The 27943-nt window shown below is 43.3% G+C and overlaps 1 protein-coding gene across 7 annotated transcripts in view; it reads left to right on the forward strand.

Moving 5' to 3' along the window:
- Positions 1–27943, forward strand: part of FRMPD4 (FERM and PDZ domain containing 4) — a 295689-nt gene that overhangs the window by 258287 nt on the left and 9459 nt on the right. For all 7 annotated transcript variants that reach the window (XM_088667723.1, XM_088667722.1, XM_088667726.1 and 4 more), the window contains 11 exons: positions 4709–4813; positions 6596–6703; positions 8880–9011; positions 12731–12850; positions 14986–15122; positions 17730–17856; positions 20452–20541; positions 20919–21101; positions 23999–24137; positions 24934–25998; positions 26293–27579. In XM_088667723.1, the coding sequence (XP_088523849.1) occupies positions 4709–4813; positions 6596–6703; positions 8880–9011; positions 12731–12850; positions 14986–15122; positions 17730–17856; positions 20452–20541; positions 20919–21101; positions 23999–24137; positions 24934–25998; positions 26293–27579 (3493 nt within the window). The remainder of the gene's footprint in view (positions 1–4708; positions 4814–6595; positions 6704–8879; positions 9012–12730; positions 12851–14985; positions 15123–17729; positions 17857–20451; positions 20542–20918; positions 21102–23998; positions 24138–24933; positions 25999–26292; positions 27580–27943) is intronic.

Raw genomic sequence — 27943 nt, forward strand, 5'->3', positions numbered from 1 at the left:
CATTTTCTTCCATGCTGGGGTAGGCATGGCAGTCTTTATTTGCTCCAAATTATTGCCGCGAAGTGAAGTTGAAGATTTACCAGCAAATCCTGCTGTAAGAAAATAGAGTTTGCTCAGGGTAGAGAGAGGGAGAGTCAATGAATTAGCCTGGGGCCAAAGGGCAGAGTGGCTTGATCTCTTACCACGGCTGCTTTCTACTTCACTTCTGGTTGCTCCTGAATTTCTGCCTCTCTCTTTGTTTTCTGTTACAGGTAGGTAGCCATGTTGGTCTGATGTAGTCGATACAAAATTTTAAAAAAAATCCTTCAAGCAGCACCTTAGAGACCAACTAAGTTTGTCATTGGTATGAGCTTTCGTGTGCATGCACACAAAAGCTCATACCAATGACAAACTTAGTTGGTCTCTAAGGTGCTGCTTGAAGGATTTTTTTTCTTTATTTCCTGATTCTGTTTCTTCATATTGGGCAGGTGGAGGGCAGGTGACCTCAGCCCCAGTGGCCAAATGTGGCCCTCCAGGCATTTATGCCCCTCAGAACTCTCTCCACTGCACATTCCTCACCAGTCCTCCTTCATACACTCCTTGACTGTTTTCAAATACATTGTGGTGCTCAGTCGTACTTTATTAAAAACATTCCAGTACCTGGTGGTGGACCAGGGATTCCCCCAGTTCAGATCTGGGTGTCTTGCAGACTCACTCCCCCCACGTGCTGTCAGTCCTATGGATATATAATAATGCTGGCCTGCATTGCAGTTTTGTTGTAAGGATTCTAATGCCACAGAAAGAATTGTGTAAAGTGTTTTAAGCTCTTAGGGAAAGCCTAATTATTGATATCATTAGACATTATAACTTTCACTTAAACATCATTGTGCTCTTCCCTCTGTTGGATGTGTGAACATCACACACACACTTTGTTTTTCCATGGAATTCTGAGGTCTACCCCAGTAAAAAGTGTATACTAGCTATGTACTTTTATTTGCCTGGAGATAATTCACTGCCTTAACATATTGCTTTCATTAAAATAAATATTGACAAATATCCCAGCCTTGGAGCCATATTGGTAGTCAGCAACTGCTGCGTAATTATTAGTCAAGAAAAAGTTGGCCATGATGGATAGTGCTGTGAAGAGAGAATGAATGACATGGGGATAAGTACTAGGGACATAAATTTGTTGTGGAAATCTAAGCAACCTTTTCTCAAAAAAAGAAGGGGGGGGAGCCTGCCTCACAATAAAGACTGCAGACATGTGTCTTCTCAATTCTTATTGTTTTAATTTCCCAGTGTACCAATTCTTATTCCTGTAAACTAGCCGGCGTGTAGCTTGTGGCTATTAATTACCATAGTTACTGTGTTTACTGTTATGTAATGATGAAGTTCATTTAATAGCATATTTAATGTGAGCATCTAAGAAGATATGCAAACTTCTTGCTCATCTTTTATTATATCTGATTTCACTGTCTTATTCTCAGTGAATGTTAAAGTATGAAATTCCACATAACTTTCTCTCCCACCTAATACATGTGCTGTAATCCATTTCATTGTTATTAAGCTAAAACCCCTTTGTATTTTTTTATATGCAACCATATATGCCTTTTAGAAACTTTCACAATCCTATAAATAACAGTAGTGGAAAAGAAAGGGGACAATATTTGTCACAAGGTCTGTAGCAACATGATATGGTATCAGATCCCTTATGGGAACCAGTAACTCTAGGTTAAGATATTGTGGATAGGCAGTTTGCATTTGTGCAGTCAATGTCTTTTGAACATTAAGTGCACAGTTATCTATGGACTTAACCGGGCTGTAGAGTACATCATGTTTTGCATGGAAAGCTCCAGGTTCAATCTCTGGCATCTCCCAACCAGGCTGGAGAGCCTCTGCCAGTCAGTGTAAACAATATTGAGCTAAATGGATCAATAGTCTAACTCAGAATAAGGCATAGCTGCCAAGTTTTCCCTTTTCTCACGAGGAAGCCTATTCAGCATAAGGGAATTTCCCTTAAAAAAAAAGGGATAACTTGGCAGCTATGGAATAAGGAAGCTTCCTTAAGTTGCTACTGTTGTATTCTGTGCGCCGGTTGCAGTTAACAGATTTGTAGTGGGTTAATATGTTTTTGTAACTGTGAGTTTCATAAAGCAAACAAATGAAGCACGTGAGGGTGGTTTGGAATACAGTTGTACCTTGGAAGTAGAACGGAATCTGTTCCGGAAGTCCATTCAACTTCCAAAACATTCAAAAACCAAAGGGCGGCTTCTGATTGGCTGCAGGAAGCTCCAGGTTTTGATCATTTGGGAGCCAAAACATTCGAGAACTAGGCTGTTCGAAAACCAAGGTACAATTGTAGTGGTCTTTCATTCCTACCGTTGTGTTCATACTATCATAATAAATTTGCTTCCACACTTGTGGCCATGAAAAAAATGTCATTGGTCCACACAGAAGAGTTCTTGCTGGCATTGGTTACAGTAAGGTACCGTATTAGAATTTTCTCATTCTTCCTACTCCCAACAACATAGTGCTAATGAGACTGGCTTTATTGCTGATTTTATTACAGACTATATCTTACAAACCCTATAAATATTCTATATTCTGCATTCCCTGACAAATGCATTGCTTAAGCTCCTGCTTAAGGTCATTAAATGAAAATAATGTCTTCTATTTAGCTAAAAAGAAGTGCTTTCATTAAAAAAAATGAACTAGTCTGTCCATGAACCGTTAATCACTCTTATACTCACATATGAATATGAAGGTATTAAAATAGAAATTGTTGCAACATATCAGTTTCAGTTTTATTGCTGACTTATTTTGTTGGACACATGAGCTCTAAAAAAATATAAATCAAGTTCTTTTAGTAAGAGAAGCACCTTTTAAAACATTTAAAAGCTGAAGCAGCAACCTTCGGTGATATTGCTGTTCAGATTCTGAAACAACAATATTTAAGCATTTGACCCTAGATCATTGGGAAAGTTTGTGTTACGAATTTTGTATTTAGCATGAATCACCAAATATGATGGATGCAATGCATCTGATAAGCCTGGGTCATCTAATGCAGGAGTGGTGGTGGTGGGGAATCCTTTTTCTTCTCAAGGCCATATAGACAACCTTCCAGGGGACACAGGTCAGTGGTACCAAAGGCAAACATGGGCAGTGAAATAGATATGAATTTTACCTTTGTACAAGAGGCTAGTTCCAATGAACTCACACATCCCTCTCTATCCTCTGTCCAGACACGAACTATTAACATTATCAGCATTACAATCACCCACCTGCACTCTGGACATTTGCATTAGATTTCCATGGCAGGAGAAAGAAAATATTAAAATTACCAGAGATGCCATTCTCTTATCCTAATCCAAAGAAAAACTTTTTACTTGCACTACAGAACCTTTTAAAAGGATATAAAACATGCTACTTTGACAGCAGCCATACTCTGTTAATTAGCAAAACAGCTGTAATGACCTTTTTGCCCAGTCATTTAGATGAAGGTCACAACTTGGGGATTCTTGTGATTCTTTTGTTTCTCCATGGCATAAAATAACAACACCAACTTATTTTCTTAAAGGCACACACCTACATACACACACAGATATGCAGGGATTGCATTCAGAGTCATTGCACACTTGTGTGAAATCACATGCAATTGAAACACCCCACTCCGCCCCCACTCTGCCCCATTGTGCCCCTGTTCAGCCTCCACCCACGTTACACCCTTTTAGTGATGTATTTTATGATATTTCCAGGTTAGTTCCAGGTTTGGCTCTGTGCACAATCATGCACATATTGGTCCCACCTAAAATGGGGGCATACATATGGTAATAGACAGTTTTCCCGCTGCACATTGTGCAGTACGTTGTTTCACATGCCCCTTACCAATTAATTCATTGGAAAGAAGTTTGGTGCATCATTTTACATCCTGAATGCAAGTCTGCAGCAGAACTGAAGGTGCAACAGACTATGGCAGCAAACCATTGCAGCCTGATAGATCAATGCAGTTGTACTATATTAAAAAAATTAAAATCCCTGAAACCAAAGAGACTTAATCGCCTATGAATTTCTCTTTCCACGTGAAGATCCAGTTACTACAGCTGCTCCATTTTCAAAAGCCTACACTGGTGAAAATATTTTTCATACCCTCTTACGGACAGTGTTGTTGGCCTCCATCTGTCTCGGGAGACAGTGGAAGAGTGCCCCTTTGGAGGTAAAATCAAATCATTGGAGAGCTACAGTGCCAACTATGGCTGTGGAGGGTGATACAGGAGACACATGTTTTATTTCAGGTGGAGGAGATGGAGGTGCCCAGTTGTGCTGCTACAGGTGCACTGTGCTGTTTCTTCTTTCTGTGCTCCTCCACCAACCATTCCTCCTCCGGTCACTGCTGTGGCTACACAACCTGATGGTTTGCCTCCAGGCACTATGATCGTCTTCAAGGGATTCCCATATGGCGGGGTTAATGTTGCACACCTTCATGTCACTGAAAGAATGTCAGCCTATCCCTGTTGCATCTGACTGTCTGTGTTTACATTTTTCCATACCACTGACAGAAAAGTGTGGTTTGCTTTTATTTCCATTATACAATAAATAGCATTGGGCAGAAGCAGTAATATTTCTGACAGATGGGATCAAATGAGACTTGGTCAGGAGATCTATAGCAGTGGTTGGCAGTTAACTGTCAGTCAAGTCATCTTTGCCTTTTCCACTCATCCCTTCTTTCTAGTCTCCTAAATCGGCATTTATCAGCGCTGCGAAAAAGGCCAGATTGAAGTCGAATCCTGTCAAAGTGCGATTCTCGGAAGAGGTCATTATTAATGGCCAGGTTTCTGTGAGTGTAAAAATTTATTTCTTTATTTTTAAGTATAATTCCCCTCTGAGAGAGAGAGAGAGAGATTCATTAAAAAATCACTCTCTAAAGCTTTAAATGGACAATAGTATGATAAATTGCCTAGATATGTGTGATCAATATATTCAATATAAACATTATATCCAAACCATGCCAAGATTTGGGGTGGAAATTAATGCCTTAAAAAAGAAAGAAAGCGAAGTTATTCAGGATTCTAATGATCAATTCAAGCATATAATCAGTGGCATGTTATAGTCCCTATGCTCCTCTGTACCATTGCGTATTTTATTCAACGCTGCTTGTTTGGAAATATCTCTGTGTTGAAATTATACATCATGTGCAAAGCTTACATAACAGACAGTGAACATCCATTATGACACACAAGTTCTTAAGATGGAAAGCATTCTCTCTCACAAATCTATAAACTCTTCACAAGGTTCTTGGTTTTGACAGAGAGTATTTTCGAGCGAGCAACTCAACATGTGAAATCATGTGAAAGGGCCTTCCTGTGTAATTAACTGAATGGTTGCACCTGAGCCATAATAAAGGTTTCTTGGCAGTTGAGAAGAGACTCGGGGGAGGGGGGAGGGGGGAGGGGGGAGGGCTGTCCTTCCTGCATACACACAGGCCCCACGATTGCCTACGCTGAGTAAGAAGGTGTTTCAGAAAATGAAACAGTATGTTTTTTATTCCTTGATCCTTCTTAATAATTTAAAGAATCCCGTTATGAAACCAAGGGCACAATGAAATCTTTGGTTCTTGGCAAAGTAAACAACATCTCTGCATTAATATTTCATAGGCATCATCTCCTAATATAGGAGCTATATTATAAATATTGTATTATAAATGCTGTGCTTTAAAAATAGATCACCATTGCTTAATTTTGTATCTAGTTTCTTTGAATTTCAAGCTTCCAACTTTTACCTTTGCTCATCCCTGTGAAGAACGAGCACCAATTAGCCAGGACTGTGTTAATCATTTACTCGTCCTTTCCATAAACTAATCCCTGCAACATGGCCTCTCAGTTGCACATTCCTATTTGTAATTTTATAAAAGAAGTGGAATATAATAATTGCCACGCTGGGTCACACTAGTGACCTATTCAGATCAGAATTCAATCTGTGGGCAATAAAACAAATAAACCCTGGGATGTGCACAATCAAAGAACAACATGCAAGCAGCAGGTGGATTTGCAATCACTCCTTCCCCCCAAATGAACACATGCATCTTTTTCTCTAACTCTTTTTAGACTAATCAGTAATGAGCAGGGGCAGCCCATCCTGTTTCATCAACTGAGGTGAAATAGGAAGGCCAAACCCTCACTTTCCAGGGTTGCGGGCCAGCTGCTTCCAGTGAGCTCTTGTGGAACTCTCATGAGATCTTGCTGGAAGCTGCAACTGCACGACCCAAGTGGTGGCAGGGGCACACCTGCAGGATCATTGCCCCATGGGATTCTGCCACCCAAGGCACTTGCTTCAGTCAGCCTCATGGGCAGTTCAGCGCTGGTAATAAGTACCAGGATTGTAACATCAGTGGCGTAAGGACAACTTGAGCACCATCCCTCCATGTGAAGGCCACCAGAACATAACTCAATATTAGTGGTAAATATAATAATTTAGTTTGCTTAGGGGGGATCCAGAGTCCTTGATTTCAAGTGTCAAGTCAGCTTGTGTGGTTCCTTCCCCTGAATCGGAGTTCTAGGCTAATTTAAAGCCTTGTTATATGGGAGCTCTGATTGTGTTCATTGTTTTTACTCTCTGACAGGAAACTGTTAAAGATAATTCACTTCTTTTCATGCCAAACGTTCTGAAAGTGTATCTTGAAAATGGGCAGACCAAATCTTTTCGGTTTGATTGCAGCACTTCAATAAAGGTAGGCTCGCTGCTCAGAATCTTCAACGTACGTTGCATCTTAAGACTGCAAAAATAAATGAATAAAAGTTCCAGCAAGCCTTACAATAATTTTTTTGTATGCAGGATCCAAGCCTGTACTATAAGGCTTCCTTGTGGCGAATTTTGTGGATTAAAATGAATTTTATGCTCATAAACTCTAATGTGGCGCTAGTGATTCAAAAATAGGGGTGACGGCTTTAATTACTGCAACTTAATTAAAATTACATGGACCTCACTAAGAAGTCATGATATGCTGCCAGAAGTCAGCATGCTGTGCCAGCTGAAATTAAGATATTGATTGCTAATTGAATAACTTGCAACAAATATGGGTCAATAATATGAGAAATGGGTATGTTAGGGTTATGCCAGCAGTGAATTGTATTACAGTACTAGTAAGTAGACCACAGGCTAAAAGAATAAGTGATATTGTGAAATAAAATTCACAATAGGAATGGTACTAATGGGAGCCGGGAGCCACTCTGGCTTTAGAGATCCTCTGGAACGGTGCGGGAGGCAGCATTTGGGATGCAGTAGGAGGGGGAAGTCAGCAAAAGTAGCAGCCTACTGTCCAGGCCTGGACCAAGATATTTTGGCACCGGAGGCAAACCACAAAATGGTACACCCTCTTGGGAATCAAAGGTCGGTGCAGAGGGAAATGGGCCTGCTCTAAATCATGCCGGGCAGGTGCAGACCCCAGGAGACCCCCCCCCCCAGCGAGCAGCCCATGCCATTTCCTGAGTGGGAGGAGACTAGCAGTGCCTCTTATTTGCGGAGAAGCCACAATAGAGGCGGCATTGGGGTAGGGCTGCCAAGGAGGAGGCACATCTGGGCTCCCAAGGTGCATGCTGTAGCAGTCGCTGCCACCATGGCAGAGGCGGCGGCAGCAGGTGATGCACTCTTCAGAGGCCAGATCCTGCCTCTCAAGGCAGTTGCCTCACCTCATGGGTGGCCTCACCTCATGGGTGGACTAACCCTGCTACAGTCTCCGCCACTTTCATCAAAGGCTTTTTGTGGAAAGCAAAGCCTTCATCCGACTCTGACCCATAATGTATTAGCACAACTTAAGCATGTTGATAAATGCAGATTATATGATGCCGTTTAATCAACATTGAGACTTATTTATTTTTCTGAGAATACAGACTTCGCTCTGGTTTCCTACTGACTTTCCTAACCTCTCAAACTTCACATTTGCAGCAATGTGTTGTCCTTTCTACAGTCATTTTTCCTTAGTTATATACTCAGTGTGTGCATTTTTGCCCAACTTCTGACCTAAAAATAAGTGTTTAGCATACAATGAACTTGCGAGTAAGGGCCATCCATATGTCTGAGATGCATCTAGGTCTCAGTCATATATTTAAAAAATCTTTGGAACCATTTAACTGCTTCAATAATTCATTTATATCTCCCTAGCATCAATAATGATTTTGTGAACCAGCATTCTTATGTTCAGTTTACTAGGTATCAATTTCTAATACTGAGCTCACCAAACAAAAATTTTGACAAGTGGCAAGGATAACTTATATATATCCTTCAGAAATAAAATGAAAATAACGCGGATCTTTACGGATGGGTGGTCAGAACTGCATTTAGGCAAACTGGCATTTAATTGTCATTTTAGAAGTAGTAGCAGAAGGTAGAGATTGATACAAAAGCTTGTTCAAAAATATCCACTCAGATGTTTAGCAGTGGGAAGATAACAAGAATGTTACTGCTGAAAAAATGTCTTTTGAAAAGATGGAAACCATTTTTTATGACAGCAACATTGCCATAAAGTGGACTTCAGCTAAAGCAGGGGGGGGGGAAACCCCTCACTTTTTGCAGGCAGTTCTCAGCCAAATTAGGAAAGAGTGTGTATCTGAATCTCCTGCTTGGAGAGCTGGGGTTGTTAACCATCATTTTAGCAGGAGATTCTTGAAAACCTTTTAGCAATGCCTTGCAAGGTGCTTTGAAGTCCTGACCTTGGGACTTCAAAGTGCCTTGCACAGGACATCAGTGTGACATCATGTGATTGGCAGGTGAGCAACTCCAGGTCTGGCTCACAGACTCCTACCCCTTTGGACTGAGAAATTACATTTCAGAGTGAGAGAAAAAAAGGTCCCCATTCTATCCGTTTCTTTTCTTCTGGGTGGTTGTTTTCAATCTGTTCTCTTTTGAAGGATGTCATCTTAACACTTCAAGAGAAGCTCTCAATTAAGTGTATTGAACACTTTTCCCTGATGCTGGAGCAGAAGGCTGATGGGTCTGGAACCAAACTTCTCTTGCTACATGAACAAGAGACTCTTACTCAGGTTTGTGCAATAATGCAACTATGCATGCAACAATGAAGCATTGTGGATCCTGAAATAAAGTTTCTGGAATATAGTATTGTTATTATTTCTAGAGCAGTGTCAGATAACTACTGTTAGCATATAAATGTGTTTAGATATAATGGAATGAACCAGACTTAAATCAAAGATGGTGCTATAAGCAGAAACTTCCATCCTGCTGCCGTAGCTGAAGTGGCTAGGGAACTGCTCTGTGAAGTCTGCAGTGTGGATTTACATCTTGGGAGCTCTGCAACTCTAGCTCCTGGCAGGAGTCTCTGCTCCCACCCTCATCATGCAAAAAAGGTTGCTCCTTTGCCTCTGTTGGGACCCAATCTATCTCCTACATTCCGGTTTCTGATGACAGTGTGTGTGTCTGTGGCTGCCCTTGTTGCATGTTCTCCCCCCTGCCCTTGGCTGCTTGGAAAAGGAGCCTTCCCCTCCCCAGATGGGTGTCCAGCTAGTATCCCAGGGGTGTGCTCTGCCCAGCTATGTAGGTGCTGTATTGTGTGGGATCTCCTCAGGGGCAAAGGAAGGCAGTGTGACACCTGGGGTGGGTGTCACTATGTAGGGTGCATGTGCAGCTTCGCTACGTATGGCCCATACGTATGTATAGCGGTTTGCTGCTGGTGCCGCTCTAGCACCGTACGGTTGATGGCGGGATCCCTCCGTCGCCGCTACACATTCGCGGCTGCAGTGGCAACAGAGGACTTCCGGTCTGCCGCCATCAGCCGCCGGCGGGGTTCGTTTCGGTCTCCGAGACACCCGCCGCTACCGGGGAGGGGGAGAGTCGCGCGGGCGCCGCGACCTCCCGGAGAATCCCCAGATTGTGCGTTCTGGGGGCTGATACCCAGCAGCGCTCCAAAAAAGCCATGGAAACCGCCCGGAGAGCCCCCGTTGGAGCCTCCGAGAGCAGGCTGTACATGGCGGAGCCTTGGGTCCATTGCTACCCCGGTAGCGGGAAGCTCCGAGCCGGAGACAGAGGAGCGGCAGATACCTTCAAATTAAGATCTGGACTGTGAGTAAGATAATTCAATTTGATTTTAAAAGAAGAATTTGGACTTGGGAGGGGAATAAAAAACGGAGGTCGTTCCCCCCCCCTACCCGGAAGGCTGTGCCACAACTAACTTGCCTGCAGCCGATTGAAGAGAAGGGGCGCGGATCCCCCTGAAAATTGAACTTGTATCCCCCCTTAGAAGGCAGAACTAAGGGGGGGAATATATATATATTAGACTGTGTTGGTAAATTTGATATCGTGATCAAGAACCCCCTCCCGGAAACCGGGGGCAGGAGCCTAAAGCCGCGACCAGTTGACAACATAAGGATTTATAAAGAGTAATTGCTGCGATTCTGTGATCTTTCTTTTTTGGATTATATTTTGGATTATATTTAAGTTGATTGACGTGACAAAGTGGAGAATTGGAAAATTTGAGTTAAGAATTTGAATTATAAATGACAAATATGGTTGGAAACAAACAAAGGAATTAGTTTGGTCATTACAGCACCATCTCTGGCGGATCAGGTTATAATTCCCACGGGAACACAGAAGGACAAGGAAGGCTGCCAGCCAAAACAACCCGCTTACAAATGGAGGAGGTTGAGCTGCAACATATTTTAGACTTTATTAGAGAAATGACAAAGGAAGTACGTTATGGCAAAGTTAACATCCAGACTTTAAAAGAAGACCAACAACAGATATCCCCAACGGAAATTTTAGAAATGGGAGAAGAAGAAGAAATCATTGAACAACGGACTGAAAATAAGGAGCAATGGACTGAGAAATCAATGCAACCTGTGAGAGAGGAAGCATTGACCACCTACGTGACTTTGGATGCTAAGGAACAAGATGGACTCTGGGACCTGGTCTGCCCAGTGAGAGAGGGCGACCAGATCCCAGATAGAAACAAAGAAACTGAGGAGGGAGGAAAGAGTCTGGCCATTGCCCCCCCAGTGAGAGTGAGGGGACGCAGACCAGACAGAGGATTGGAAATAGGGGATACTGGAAATAAAGATGAGGGTGGGAGGCTGGTGGAAGAATTAAAACAACAGAAGGGGAAGAAGGAGGAATGGGGTGGTTTAGAATGGCTAAGAGTGGGTGTGGGGTAAAGAAGGAATATAAAGTAGATGAATGGATGGATCAAAAGGCTTGAAATTGGACAGTATGAAGACGCTGGCCGGGGAAAAGGGGAAACTGCTACCTGGGGAGGGAGGGGGTGGGATTTGAGGTTTAGCTATAAGATTGGATAGAATTTGAATCAGGAAATAGTTTATCTTTTTAGGGGGAAATTATAGGCTAAAGGAAATTATTAGAAATAGTTAAAAGTAATGTAGTTTAAAATTTAATAGAAATTGTTGTGTGGGGTAAAAAAAGAAGTTGTGAAATTTGATACGGAATAGACCCGGGAGGGGAGGGACGGGGAAGTCGGGGACAAGATATTGTTAGAGATATTACTTTTCTTTTTTCTCTTTTTTTCCTTTTGTGCTTTTTCTTTTGTTTTTCTTAATATTTCTCTTCTACTTTTTAAGCTTTTGTATTTTTGTGTGGTATTTTTTTTATTGCAAAAATTTCAATAAATATAATTATAAAAAAAAAAACAAAGGGATCCTGGCACTGGAGTGGTGCTGGAGTGGCGCCGGCGGCAAACTGCTCTACAGTGCGTGTGCGGCGTTGCTACATACAGCACATGCATGCAATGCCGCACATGCGCTATACTTAGCTGATTTCTGCCAGTGCCGGGATCCTCTGCTTGCGGCTACAGCTGTGAACGGAGGATCCTCCAAAGGTGTCTGCCGCACCACCACAAGCCCCCACGGGGTGGCTTCTTGTCACCCCGCAGACATGGAACCCAGGGCGTACTGCCCTCCATTGTGACGCCACTGCATCTTCTTCCGTCCCTTTTGTGTGTTGTGCTGCAGAACAGTAGCATTAAACAGAGAATTAAAAACCCCTGCCTGTATCTCCTACCTGATCTCTTAGCTACAGAGTCTTCCTCGTTTTACACACACACACACACACACACACACACACACACACACACACACACCACTGAATATGTTTCCTCAAGCCTGCTCAAACAAAACCTGTTCCTTGATTGTTTCAGTAATGCCATAATCCATCCACTTCTGCGGTGATAAATGGTGATGCAGAAAACACTGTTGGGTGACTTCATTTATTAGATCATTAAGGAAGATTAAGCTCATTGTGGAAACAGCAGTGTGGGATTCTTAGAATCTGTTGGTTCTGGCCTAATTCTGCTGTCACTGGAATCAATTGTTATTTTCTTTGTTATTTGTTTTGGAAAGACATTTCAAAAGCTCACCAATAGCTTGTTAGTACTTTTTTCTTTGTGTGTTTGCCTGCCTCCTTTTGATGATTAGGAAGTAGCTCGTTAGAGCAAGGAAAGCAGAGGACTGTATTATGAATTAGGAGACTGTATTATGGGCGCTGAAGAGAAAAAAAGACTGAAGAACAATGCTGCCAATTTCCTGTCAATCAAAGTTGGGCACAATTCAGCCAAAGTTAAGCATCTTTATCTCCTATTGGCTTCAATAGGAGAGATTTAAGCACAAACATTGGCTCTCGGATTGCTTATTTGCCACCTAGACACCCTTTGTTAGAATTTCCCTCTAGTCATCTCAAGGTTTGTGTGTTGCAAAATAAGATGCAATGTCAGGAATTCCACACATGCATTTTGTTGTTCCAGGTGACCCAGAGGCCAAGCTCCCACAAGATGAGATGTCTCTTCAGAATCAGTTTTGTCCCAAAGGATCCCATTGACCTTTTACGAAGGGATGCAGTTGCCTTTGAATATCTGTATGTACAGGTGAGTTGGATGGGTTTACTATAAATCAGGGCAATTTGGGCTTCCTTAAGAGAACGTTTTTTAAAGACATCCTCAGCTGACATGTGAGCAGAGAAAAGAATATTTCTTAAAATAAAAAGCAACATTTTGTTTATGATGGGAATAGCAGGAAAACAGCACAAGGGTTTAGATCAGGGGTGGGAAACCTCCGGCTCATGGGCCAAACCTGGCCTCTTGCTAGTGGTTCAAATTCAGCCCATTTTCTCCAAACCATGCCCACCGGCTCCACAGTCAACATCTCATGTGACATCAGGTGTGCCCAGGTGGAGTTGTGGCTGCCCATGCACAATTGGGAGCCTTAAAGTGCACGGGCGATGGTGCATTTGCAAGGGAAAGCAGGTCTCGGTTCCCCAACCCCAGCTGATGGGCAGGAAAACCAAAGCCTGCTCAATCAGCTGAACAAGAGAGCCAGTGCTTGCAGAAAGCAGGCTTTAGTTCACCCACCCATCCACCACTGAAGTTGCCTTCTGGATTGATTCACAGGGCTCACAAAGCTGTGTGCACAGCAGTTACCCCTTTAAGTAGTTCCTCTGGCAATTGGCTATGCTGCCTGGGGCTGATAGGATCCGGGATCCAGTAGCATCTGGGGGGACCACAGGTTAACCACCTCTAGTTTCCAGGATCACTGATGTTCTTGAAATAACAAGCATGGATGAAACTGCCTAGGTTTCTGTAAGGGGGAGGGCTTATAGGGAACAGCCCCCCCTCATCAGGTCGAGTTCTTCGCAGAGCAGCAAGTCCAGTAGCGGATCAGATTACAGGAATCAGGAAGTAGAGAGGGAGGAGAGAGGCTCTGACAGCATGCGAGAGCCTCAACACCGAGTAGAGAAGGAAGCAGCTGGGGAGGAAATGACGGGATTCGCCACTGGAGAGCAGTCAGAAGGACGACCCTTCCCCCCAACGCCTGAATTGAGGTGCACGGCACCCCCTAGGGCAAGAGGGAGGCGCTTTGGGGTTCCCAAGCTGTTATGTTGGGCGCGAAACAGAAAGAAGCCGTTGCGGGGTTCTGACTTGGACTGAGCAGACATGTTTCCCAGACGCTTTGCACTGTAAATAATATGCACAATAAAGACACCGTAAAGACAAGGAGGTGTGGAGCGTCGTTACTCAAGAGTAGCTGCAAGAACCTCTGACAGTTTCCTTGCTGACTATTTTTATCTGTTGTTCAACCCTTCCTACAAGGACCCTAGGACAGCATGTGCCCATCTCATCCTTTTAACAATCAGAGGAGGTACTATGACAGAATGATTGGCTAAGGTCATTCAGTGAGGATCATAGGAAACAGCTTTATACCAAGTCAGACAACTGGTCCATCAAGCTCAGTCTTGTCTAAACTGATGTAAGCGACTCTCCAAGAGTCATTCCCAGCCCCATGTTGAGATGCCAGGGACTGAACCTTCCACATGCAAAGCAGTTGCTGATTTGCAGTGAGCTCCTCAGCCTACCAAAAGCTCTTGTAAGAGGATGCCAGTGTGTGTGCATGTTTTCTTTTCATTATTTGGCATGTATGCTCATCCTATAATCCGCATTCCTGAACCTATCAATTGTGCTCCTTCTTCCTGGTTCTGCCAAAAGAGGTTGTGCAAACTCTCAGGCCTTTTCGTGCATGAGGAGCTACAGTGTTAGGACCTTGTAGCATATTAATTTGCTGAAGCCAAGTGGTAGATTTGTCACCTGCCCTTTCACTCACAATGAATTGGCTAAGGAGCACCACTTGGGATGGAGAAAGGATAATAAAGAGAATTAGATTCCTTGCTCCTAGTCCTTGAATATGACTAGATTCTGACCTGCCGTACCCAGCACACTAGTTAGAACAGCCGAGGTTCTCTGTCACGTGCCATGGAAAGGAAGCGGGGTGATTTTCTGCTCACTCCCACTTTAGAAGCTCCATGTTACGTATCAACATTTTCATGTGTCTTCCCAGCCATTCCTCATTCTGTGTTCTTCAAGGATTTATGGATGGCTCATCTGGCAGTCACAGTTCTTGTTAATTATTATAAGCTTGCCTTTTAAAGAAGAATTAGTCATAATGCGGTGTTTATGTTCAAAATCAGAGATTTCTGAGCTTGATACTCCCTCTGCTGGTTATTTGACAGAGCTGTAACGATGTGGTTCAAGAGAGGTTTGGACCTGAGCTCAAGTATGATATTGCACTGAGACTGGCTGCGTTACAAATGTATATTGCAACCGTGACCACAAAGCACACGCAGAAAATCTCTCTCAAATACATTGAGTAAGTATAGAATGCAAACCTTGTAATATCTGTGGTTACCATTTATGCGGTCTGTTGATGTGCAAGCTGAATTTGTGGTGGAAATGAAACAACTGCAAACCGCAAGTAAAATTTGATACTTTCAGTATCAGCACAATCCTAACCATCTCCTCTCAGAGGTAAGTCCTATTGATTTCATTGGGGCTCACTCCCAGGTTAGTGGGGTTATGATTGCAGCCTTAGGTTACAGTCCAACCTCATTTAAGTGGGACTTACTTCTGAGTAGACATGTTAGGATTGTGGTGCTAATTTCTCAGCAAAACCCTCCTAATAACCTTAAAGTTAAACTTTGAGACAGTTGCTAAGTCAGTATGTCTTACCATACTACTAGTTCTCCACTAGCACTGCTTCTTTTTTACTGTTTAATTTATATCAGCTGTTGAAATGACACCATTGCCTTCTACTCACAAGGTCACTCACGAGTCAAACAACCATGCTGAGTTACAGGGCTCTGTCCTCTGTTACAGCAGCTGCACATTAAATATGCACACAACTCATGCACAAACTGGATAACAGCTAGACAACTGTTTTCATCAAACTAATCTGTTAATACTGGGGGAGGGGGGAGGTCAGTATCTCTAGAGCCTGTGTGATTATTCCCCCCTGCATCCTGCCTTTCAATATTTCTTTTGGCAAAACACTCAGTGGTGTGGTCTAGTGTATAAAATAGGGTTCTCCTTGATGGTTATGACTAAATGCTGTGATAAGGCGGAAGCATCCTGTTTGCTAACATAGCGGAAGCATCCTGTTTGTATGTCCAACAGCTGCCTTATTTATATAATCATAGATGAATAAGGTAAGATTCATCCTACTTTGAGTCATACAGTATATCAGGGGTTGCCATCCTCTTTGGACCAGTGGTAACATTTTTAATTTCATGAGAATGCTGGGGGTGCCATTGACAAAATAGCTGCTGTGATGCCTTAGATACATCCATGACATTTTCGTGTCCAGCATCTTGTTCTCCGCAATGGCAAACCAGAAACCTATGGCAAGCAAAACCTGAGTGTAATACCCTTTTCCTGCTGTAAGTTCCTCAGCAACTGGTTTTCAGAAGCATGGTACTTCTGATCCGTAAGGCTATTGGGACTAATACTGATTGATAGATTTGTCCTCCATGTCTAATTCCTTCACAGAACCATCTAATGTGGTGGCCATTGCACCTTGGGAGTGGCAAACTCCACTATGGTTCCACTTGCCAGTTCTGAAGCTTCTGCAATCCAATTCAGAAGAAGGAACCTGGGTTCCTTGAATAATGTCACACCAATGGCATAGAAAAGTGGCCAGACAGAACTTATTTTAGCTAGCCTCCATGTGGTTGGGGTAGTGTGCTGACTGACCCTTAAAATGGCACTGTTGAGATGGCAACAATACTTTAAAAGTCTCCTATGCCTAGTGTCAGAACTATTTCATATCAAACCATTGCCACAATAAAACAGTGACTAGCCTTTAGGGACAAACAAATGTATAGCTGCTTGCCTGGAAACAATTGGCATCCCTTACTGTGGCCACTGAAAAGCCTCCCTGGAAGAGAGGAGCCCCTGAAGCATATGGTTTGGGGTATAGCATTCCATCTCTGAACTTCCTAAGTTATCAAAGAATTGTAGATTTGGGGCTTGTCCACACTTTTTTTTATTGCCCCGCCTTCTCCACCTGATGAGATTTACACTCCAAAATGCCTTAAGAGAACCAGGTTTGGGAACATCGATCCTGTCACTCTGCAAACTAAGAACACAAATCTCTAAGCTTGTGCAAAACATTATGCATCCAGCTGCCAATAAGTTATTAAACCCTTAATGGAAATTAAATCAGAGAATTGGGCAGAAGGGAGAGTCTGGGATACACTTCCACACTGGTGGAACTATAATAACCAGACTATAAAATCTACACTGGAAATTGACTCTGTTGGGTTCCCATAGCATCTCTAATCACACAAGCTGTCATGTAATTTATGTTAATACGTATACTGTTCCAAATGAGTCCTTGCTCATAGTCCTATTGGCCTAAACAAGTAGCCCAACCAGGATTTCTAAGCAAGGATTAATAGCTGCAGTTCAGTGTCCACAACCAAAGCATTTAAATGGGGCACACTTGAGGCTTCGTGGGCCCATGGCAGCCGCTATGGACACTTGAAACGGAACTGTGCAAGGGTAAGCCAGTTGCATGAGAAGCTTCCCATGTGGATTATCCAGATCATCAAAATCCCCAGTGTGAGGGTTCCAATTGCAAGCAAACTTTCTGAATGGCTTAGGGAGCCTTTATCTGCAGCCCCTTCAGTTTGGGCCACGCTGAAGGCTGCACATGTGAATCAACAATTTGTTTCCATCACATATTCCAACACACAATCATGCTTTGTGTCTTTAGAACAAAAGCCATTTCTCAAAATGACCTTTTATTCATTTTTCTAGCGTTGAAATTCTTTTATTTTTCTATGTGATAATAGCATCTGCTGGGTGCAGGTGCCCCCAGTTGGTTTCTCCATCCATGTTTCCTCAACCTTGTGGGGTACCTTTTAGAAGAGGTAATTGTCAGAGGACTGTGGAATTAAAGTTGTGCCTTGTATTGCAGAAAAGAATGGGGCCTGGAGACTTTCCTCCCATCTGCTGTACTGCAAAGCATGAAAGAAAAGAACATAAAGAAAGCACTTTCGCACCTTGTCAAAGCAAATCAAAACCTAGTTCCTCCGGGTAAAAAGGTAATGCATTTGCATCTTAATAGAAATAGATTTTCATAATCAGGAGGACTGCATCTGACGGAGAGATTTTCCGTCCCATCCTTCAGAGAAATAAGTCGCCAATGTATTTTTCAGAGATTGCCAGCCTGTACAATGCGCACTGCTTATTGCCATTTTTTCAAGAACAATTAAAAGGAATTAGTTTAGCAAAACCATTATTTTATCTTGAAAATGGTAGGAAATTGCTAGTTAACCACAGGGGCATGACACTTTCCTTCTACCTGCATTCATTTTGCTTCTACGTTTCATAACACAATTGCTGGGAAATGGCTTTCTCTGTTCTGAATCGCACTACCCTAGGAGTCTCCCACAGCCACACATCTTCGCCATGCCATGCATTCATTTCTGTGAAATATCCCGGCCCATTGATCTGCCTTTGGCATTAATGGGCATGGCTCCTTGAGATGCACATCACATTGGATACATTTGAAATTTTATTCATACTTTTAAGACACAGTTCAGCTGAACGGAAGCAATTTTAAGTTCCATTAATTCAATTGCCATGTGAGACTTAAGTACATACTTAGCTCTCTCCTCCTGAAATTATTAGGCTTTAAAATGCATCAGTTAGACTAGATCATGTCCTATATTTTTGGACCACTTTGAACACTCAGTTTGGCAAAATATGGGGGGGGATTAGAACACAGGGCTTTTTTAAAAACACACACACACACACACTACTACCTGCTGCTGCTCTGGTGAGAATACCAAGGGGTAGGAAGAAGGTGGGAAGTAGTGGGGATAGGCACCAGTGCTCAACCTGGCATTGAAAAGGAAGACACCATGTGAAGCAGATGTGGCACCTACCACCATATTGATTTTCCTGTGGGCAAAACATAGCGTGGGGGGGGGGGGGGCAAAGAGCACACATCCCTTAGACTTGCCCTTCTTGCCAGTCTACTTATTCTGGCTTCTGAAGTGGGGGGAAATCACAGGATTATGCCTCATTTGTAAATCACACCAGTAGCCAGCATGTGACTGTCCATTATCAGTTCCTTCATCAGTCAAGGAACTTCTCAATCGGGGGTGGAGGAATCTGTTGGACTTCAACTTTCATAATTCCTCACCAGGGCTGATGGGAGTTGGACTTCAACTACATCTGGAGGGCTGCAAGTTTCATGCGGTGGAAGGCACCTTTCTGTGGTTTGACCTCACGCCGCTGCTGTAATTTTAAAGACCCACAGCCTTTCCTCAGTGGGGTGCTAATTCAGTGGGAGAGACCCACACATTTGGCCCTGTCTACACAGTCTGAAGACTTTTAAACATTACAACAGCACCGTGGGATGGAACCACAGAAAAAGTAGTGTCTGTGGCACTATTTAAAAGGTACCTAAGTGTCTTAAGACTTCATTCTGCTGGGTAGAGGCATCTCATTCTGCACTGAAATATTCCAATAGTATTGGGAAGAAAAGGTCCCACATTAAAGGATACGGTTGTATGGCATCTTAAGGCCTGTGTGAACAATGCCTTCCACTTTATTACTGTGGTGCTAGCAGAAAGTTATGAGGTGGTTAGAAGGATCTGTGGAAGCGTCAGAGGAGAGGCGAAACACAGCTATACCCCAGTTTCCTTGGGTTGAATGTTGCTGTAGCTGATGCAGTTCAAGCCTCAGTTTGAGTGGATTGCAGGAGCTGAAGGTGGAATAGTATCAGGCTTTTCTTTTTAACTGTGGATAAAAAAAATTTTTTTTTTAAAGTACCGTACTTTTCCTTGTATAACACACTATTTTGGGGGACCTCTATTTTTTGGGGGGGGGTTGCAGTAAATCACTAACCCAGTGCTTGCAGTCGCTCGTGTCTGCTACAAGCATCTGCCCAATCACCAACAGCAAAAGTAAATAGCAAGCGCAATTGCCACAGTGGCAGCCAATCCTCAGCAGCTCTTGATGCAGCAACCAATCACACACCCGTTTCCCACAGCCAATACAAATCGCCAGTGACAATCTGCAGCTCGCAGCTGCAAACAATCACCCGTCACCCATACCCACTACCCGTGTATAAGACACCCCCAGTTTTTAAACCTTATTTTTGAGTTTAAAAAAAAAACACCTAGTCTTATACACGGTAAAGTACGGTTGCTATGAGCTTCATCCAGTCCATATAACATATGTAGCAATGAGAGATACTCACAGAGGGATTAATCAATAGACATTTGGGGAATTGTTGCCACCACGTGGTTTTAAAGATCTGGTATATTACTACTCTAAAACTTTTCACAAAGGGGGCTAGTTCTGACTATTTGGAATGCTGTGTTCTACCTCCAAAATACTTCAATGAGTCATTTAGATCTGTCTTGCACTAGATCATTTCTAGTTCTCAAGCACTGCTGCCGATACGGTTTGAACTACATCTGATTGGATGAAATAAGACTTCTAATTTCAAGATCTAAAAGTAATTTCTGCCCTTAGGAAGTTCTCTAAAGAATGGCTTACCCATGGGCTTTGAGAAGTCCTTATTAACAGCTTGCCTGGGGTGTGTAATAAAATTATAATGAATTATAGTCACCATTGCGCCTAACTCCTGTGGTCATTTGATTGTTTTCTCTCTTTATCTTCAGCTTTCTGCTCTGCAAGCCAAGGTACACTATCTCAAGTTCCTCAGTGATCTGCGGCTTTATGGGGGCCGTGTATTCAAAGCAACGTTATTGGTAGGCTTTCCCTCACCATCATTTTTTAATGTTTGCTGAGTATTCTTCAAGTGGCTAATTAATGAGACAATTAATTATTTGCTTCACAAGTAATATTGAGCCAATTCATGCAATAGCTTTAGTACAGCTTTCAGCAGGCTCATTTCAATTAGGTACCAGTACTTTTTAAATATATTTTTTCATCCCTTGGTACCAAGTATACACACTGATGAAAATCTTGTAAAATTAATTTCTGTGAGGATCAACAACCTAGCTGGTTAAGTTAGATAATGTGGATTTGATGCATAATGTTGATTTAAGTGGAGGTAAACCGATTTAAATCCACATGTATTTCCTTGCTTTGTGAAAGCCTCTTCTTTTTGCTTCCTGTGTTGCAGCAGGGTGAAAAACGTTCCGAGGTGACACTGTTAGTGGGGCCGCGATATGGTATCAGCCACGTAATAAACACCAAAACAAATCTGGTAGCTCTGCTGGCAGATTTCAGCCACGTGAACAGAATTGAGATGTTTACAGAAGATGAAACTATTGTTCGAGTTGAGCTTCATGTGCTAGATGTAAAAGTAAGTTGAATGTCACAATTGTTTCAGTAAGACTCTCAGCTCTGCATTGAATAAAGAATAAAAAGGAGAGTTCAATTATCCCTTTAAATTTGGTGATCCATCAAATTCAGCATCAGGTCTAGTTCAATTAGCCTTTCTTTTCATTTTCTTGCCGTACCTTGGAATAATAATCTTAGTTACTGTCAAAGTTCACTATGTAGTTGTAAACAAGCTTATGTTTGAACTTTATTCTCTGATTAGAAGTAACATAATTGCAATTATTATTTTGAAGAATATTTGTTTTTCTCTGCTTTTTAATGTTTATTTTCAGTCTCAGTACTTCTTTTGTGAAAGAAGTGACCAGCAACGGTTTATTTGCATAATGCTCCAGTGGATTTTGTTGTGTGTTTAGACCTTTAACCCTATAAATAAATTTAGACAAGACTCAAATTTTGGTTTGGTTTTTGGCAGAATTTAGGCCACAACTTTATTGATTACAGAAAGTGAGTGGCTGCATAGGCTCTGGTTCGACTAGCTCCCTGCACCGTTGCAGGTAGCACTGACCCAGGGCACCAGCATAGGTCAGCCTAGGGTGAGCACCTGGGATGGCGGAAAGTTGGGGACATGCTATGTCTGTCACCCCGATGTCACGCAGGACTCAGGCACGTGCCCAACCCCTCTCAGGGTTGACCAAACCATTGAGTCCCTGGATTCCTTTAACGGAATACGCTTCACATAGGGATGGCGAGAGCGTTCCCCATCCCTATCACCTGAACCAGAGCCTATCCGCAGCCTTAAAAGTTGTGAAGATTTGCTATGCGGCAGGCGAAACCCAAATGGCACCAGCCAATCAGCCAAGTGGGGAAAATTCCTGCCGTGCCCCTGTCCCAATGACAGACGACAGACAACGGCATAGCAAGGTCAAGCGCACAAGCCCTAAAAGTAGGGAGAGGTGGGCAGGTGTGCCGATGCACTGACCAAAAGAGGAAGCTCTGAGTCAAGTGCATGGGCATACAGTGGTACCTCTACTTACGAATTTAATGCATTCCGAACGCACATTTGTAAGTTGAAAAAATTGTAAGTCAAATCCTATAGGAATGCATTGGGAGAAAAAATTCATAAGTAGAAGCAACCCTATCTAAAAATTCATAAGTAGAAAAAAATCCTATCTAAACCACATCCAAGATGGCGGACGGAGCTCCATTCGTAAGTAGAAACATTCGTAAGTAGAGTTATTCGTAAGTAGAGGTACCACTGTATATAGGACCCTTGATCAGTTTGGCTAGCGTCCCATTGGCCTGATTCAACACAGCATCAAGGGACCTACCAATAGGGTGTTGTGGCTATCCAATCATACCCACCCAGGGTTCGGTTACCATGTCATACCATGACACATGCCCTCTTTAAGGGAGGACACGATAAAGCATTTGGGAAACATTAACCTCTGTACATCTCCTCAGAAAAATAAATATCAACAAACCTTTTTCAGACTTTGAAAAATAAAATGCAGCCTTGCTCTTTCTAAACCATCAAACTAAGAATTCACCATATTTTGTTAACTCCCCCCCCCCCCAGACAGCTCTGAGTGGCTTTAGAACAAAACTCTTGTCATTCAGCATAAAATAAATGACTGTTTTGAAGTGAAACTTTTTGACCAAAAGCGAGCAGAAAATGTGTTTTTCATATGAGCTAATATTTTACATGCTCTACCATTGTGGGAATGGCACAGAGGCAAAAGTTAGCAAAATACTATCTTCATACTGAACTGTGGTAGATTTCTAATAGCATCCAGTCCCATATACAGTTATAGAATTGTTAGGTGTGAGATTCTTATTTAAAGGAATTGATGCATGGCCTTAATTTGTCTCAATTTATCTCTACTACTTATCCCATGTGAACTGGGACAGAAGAAAGCACAGTCATTAATTAGGAGAGCCACAATGGTCCTGGACCAATAATTGGGGGGTGGGATTAAGAAAATTGCCTCAATCTCAATTTGCCTCAATTAGCAGTTCAACCTAAAAAATGAACATTCATAATTTCAAGTGTCCATTCTGGAACACCTTTTAAGTCTTTGCACCTTCTACTGCTATTATTTTGATGTTGTGCCTAGAAGACACAGACAGAGTGGCAGGGATAGGTCTGACATATAAAGATGCCTCTCTCAAATTCATGGAAATCCCATTCAACTTAGTGGGAATTGCTTCTGGTCAGGGCCGTCTGAAGCACGTCGGGCGCCCCCGTGCCGTGGTGCGGAGATTGCTCCGGCACCCCCGCCCCGTTCCCTTTCTTGCTGCGGCTGGTGGGCGGGCGCAGGGCGCAGCATGGTTTCCGCACGGCTCCCCCCTACCGGGCCGGCGCCCTGCACCACCCAGACTACCCCTAGAGCTGGCCCTGCTTCTGGTTAAGCTTGGTTAGGGTCATACTAAAGGGACACAGGTGGCGCTGTGGTCTAAAACACTGAGCCTAGGGCTTGCCGATCAGAAGGTTGGCAGTTCGAATCCACGCAACAGGGTGAGCTGCCATTGTTTGGTCCCAGCTCCTGGCAACCTAGCAGTTCGAAAGCACGTCAAAGTATCAGTAGATAAATAGGTACCACTCCGGCGGGAAGGTTCACCAGAAGCTCTGGTTCACCAGAAGCTGCTTTGTCATGCTAAACAAACGCCGGCTCCCTCAGCCTATAGAGCGAGATGAGCGCTGCAACCCCAGAGTTGTCTGTGACTGGACCTAATGGTCAAGGGTACCTTTACCTTTACCTTAGGATTATACCAATTTAATTCCACCTAGCATATTTTCTTACCATTTTTCTTTTTTTAAACAAACAAACCAACCAAATTGTGCTCTAAATCTAGCACCCCACCAAAGATTATAGCCTTGACTTTATAATGACTCTGCTGTCCATTTTTTCTTTCCCTTAGCCAATCACTTTGCTAATGGAATCGTCAGATGCCATGAATCTTGCCTGTTTAACTGCTGGATATTATAGACTTTTAGTTGATTCCAGACGTTCAATATTTAACATGGCCTGCAAGAAAAATATTGGAAGCCGCGAAGCAGGTAATGTATACTTATCATGTGATGAATACACAGACATACAAAATGATGTTAACTTTTCAGGTAAGTTTTGCTTCCAGTCAGCAGAGACCTTCTAGGAAAGCAAAAGTTTGTATCTTGGCAAATCTGATTTGCAGGTGGCATGCTGAACTTGAAAGTGACTTCAGATCCATATAAATTCCCTTATATGTATCTGTGTCAACCAACCCAAGTAGAATTATTCAGTCTGCTTGTTAGGATATGCAATCAAAATGGGTTGAGTTTTTGATTTATTCTCACAATAAGAATTCAGTGTGTGACTTCTTTGAGAAGTAAGGAGTAGCCTAAGAATAGGCAACTGCTAGAAACTTATTTCAGGGACGTGGGTGCCGCTGTGGGTTAAACCATAGAGCCTAGGGCTTGCCGATCAGAAGGTCGGCAGTTCGAATCCCCGCGACGGGGTGAGCTCCCGTTGCTCGGTCCCTCTTCCTGCCAACCTAGCAGTTCGAAAGCACGTCAAAGTGCAAGTAGATAAATCGCCAGAAGCAGCTTAGTCATGCTGGCCACATGACCTGGAAGCTGTACGCCGGCTCCCTCGGCCAATAATGTGAGATGAGCGTCGCAACCCCAGAGTCGGTCATGACTGGACCTAATGGTCAGGGGTCCCTTTACCTTTAGAAACTTATTTCAAGGTTACATGAAAAGGATCGATCTAAAAACATGGTTGTTTAGGAATAGCAATCTAATCTGATGTAGGCGAGATAGCATAAATTGATTTGATATTTCGCCTTTCCTCTCTACCCCCCTCTTCCATTTTTAGGGACTGAAATTAAGGGGAAGCATAACCTCCATGGCCCTGAGTGGAACTGTGTAGCGAAAACGACGACATTCCCAGCGGAAGGAGCGCAGGAGGTGCACATGTATATAGACTCAAGACAAAAAACTGCAGATGCTAATGACAGCACCTTCTGCCCAAAAGAACACAGGCACTTGTACATAGAGAGTGTTTATAATTCTAGTGTCCTTGATCAGCAGCTGGCCAAACAAGAGGACTCTGCAGAGGCAGAAGAAGAGAACCAAAATTTAAACCAGCAATCTGCACTGTCATACTCAGGAGGAATAGAATCAAGCAAGAAAACGCAGGGATCTCCAAGAGCTGCAAAAGTATCCTTTATTTTTGGAGATCACAGTTTGGACGGCATTAACCCCCAAACCCTTGGCTATGAAAGACTAATGGATGAAAGTCCAGAAGCACTGGAAAGGCAGAGAGCTCTTTATATAAGCCATGCCAATGACATCAAGAGTTTGGAGTTGTCCCCTGATGCTGAAAGCATTCAGTTTGCTGCAAATTCCGTTTTTGCAGGTTTGAATGATGGCAAAATATTTGGAGCTGCAGAAGGAATAGAGGAGCCCTTGCTGCATGACATTTGCTATGCAGAGAACACAGATGATGCCGAAGATGAGGACGACGTAAGCTGTGAGGAAGACATGATTGTGGGAGAGATCAACAGGCCTACTCTTCTCAGCCTTTCGGGTTCCAGTGATGACATCATTGACTTGACATCACTCCCACCTCCGGAAGGGGATGACAATGAAGACGACTTCCTCTTGCATTCTCTGAACATGGCCATTGCAGCTCCTCCCCCTGGATTCAGGGATAGCTCTGATGAAGAAGACTCTCAGAATCACACAGTACAGTATGGAGAGGACAGGGAGGAGACTAATAATGCAGGGAGTGATGATATTCCAGTGTCGCTTATTGATGCTGTTCCTACAAATACTGAAGGAAAATGTGAAAAGGGTCTGGATGATGCTGTGGTTTCTACTCTTCAAGCACTGGAGGCCTTGGCTGCTTCGGAGGAACAGCAGACAAATGACAACTCAGGTTCTTACATCACTGTTACGTTTATTCACTGAAACAAACCATACCATTCCATCCATTTTCACCATTTTGCCTTTTCATCATTAGCCCTTTTTTGGGGGAAACATTTCATTATTATTTTTTGTTTTTGTTTTTCCTCCATCACCTACACATACCATGTGATAGAACTACCATAATGTTAAGTTGCCTTTCTTGGAAACTATGCAATATGTGAATCAGTATTCTAGAACCATTAAAAAAAAAATGAAGTGCCTGACATGATTTCATTAATTGGCTCTTATTTTTTACGGCATGCAGGTGTAGCCATCTTGAGAGCATATAGCCCCGAATCATCCTCAGATTCTGGCAATGAGACTAACTCTTCCGAAATGACTGAAACTTCTGAATTGGCCACAGCACAGAAACTGTCTGAAAATGCCACGCGCCTGTTTCTGCCCACTAACGAAGGTTATCAACCGCTTGTGGAGCAGCAGGCTGAGTTCTCCATCACCAAGAGCCAGGCTGGAGGCCTGCTGCTGAAATCCGTACAGTCTTCAGCCAATCAGCAAGTTGCAGAGCTACAGTCAAAAGTTGTGCCTTCCAAGCAGATTCTCCATTCAGATAACATGGAGATGGAACCGGAAACCATGGAAACAAAGTCTGTTACTGAATATTTCAGCAAGCTGCACATGGGGTCCGTGATATATTCTTGCACTACCAAACGGAAAAATAAGGCGGCCGAAGGGGAAGGGAAAGCAACCCCTGATGGCAATGTTGTTATGAAAAAACATGTGGGGGCTAAAAAGACAGAAGCCGATGAGCAAAAGGGCAAAGTCAGCACTCTCTCCTCAAGAGAGGGTCAGCGCATAAGCACTTTTAATGTGGAAAGAACTGCCTTTCGCAAGGATGGCCAAAGATGGTATGCTGCTTCGGATGAGGGAGCGGCAGAGAAGCCAAATTCAGAAACGGTGAACGGAAAGGCAGTTCCGAGAGTTTCAAGCCTTGGGAAAACAGAGGTGGACTGTAAAGAGGAAGTGCACCCTGAGATTAGTCCTAGTGGTGCTTTAGGGCATGGGCCAGATGAACATTTTGTTTCAGATGTGACTACTCTCTCTTCACCCAAGGAGCGCAATGACTCTGAAGATGCTAATTCACCTGGCAATGGCCACCTCCCAAAGCTCCTGGAAGCAGAGCAGAGCATGACTAGATTATGTGAGTATCACCTAGCTAAGCGCATGTCATCCCTGCAGAGCGAAGGCCACTTTTCTCTGCAAAGCTCGCAGTGCTCCTCAGTGGATGCAGGGTGCAGCACAGGCAGCAGCACGTGCGGAACCCCGGTCGAATCTCCTCTTTGCACCTCTGACGCAAAGCACATTATCCCTGACTCAGCAGGAAAGGGCCTCAGCTACATTATTCCAGCAGACGAAAGAGCTGCCATGCTCTCCAGCCACGGAGCAACGTACAAGGAGCTGCACCAGCAGCCTGAAACTGTGTGCCACAGAATGGCAGTGCCTGTTATGCATCCCACAGTCAATTCCGCTGACCCACTCTTCGGCACGTTGAGAGATGGATGTCACAGGATCCCCAAGATTAAAGAAACTACAGGTACGGCAGCACCAAAGGGTTAATCTGAATGTGTGTAAGAGACGTGGGTGGCATTTTTTAAACCGTAAAAATAAAATTTGAATGAAGTGACCGTCCAGAGCACACACAGCCCAAGGAGGGCAAACAACCAGCACAAACTTAACAGTAGCTCCTGAAGCACACTAAACATGCACGCACATGCTCCTGGTAGCTAGGTATCTGGCACCCCTTTGCAGGCTTGTGCTCTTAGTTGGAGCAATGATGGGACCATGCTTGCATGCAAACGTAAGTACCTTTGTCTGATGGCAAGAGCACAATAACCTGCAACTTCTCCTACTCGGAAATGTCACTGTGTCTGCCTTTTTAAGGCCCTCCTGGTCCTGGG

The sequence above is a fragment of the Zootoca vivipara genome, chromosome 4, assembly GCF_965207765.1.
Source record: "Zootoca vivipara chromosome 4, rZooViv2.hap1.1, whole genome shotgun sequence".
Lineage (NCBI taxonomy): Eukaryota > Metazoa > Chordata > Lepidosauria > Squamata > Lacertidae > Zootoca > Zootoca vivipara.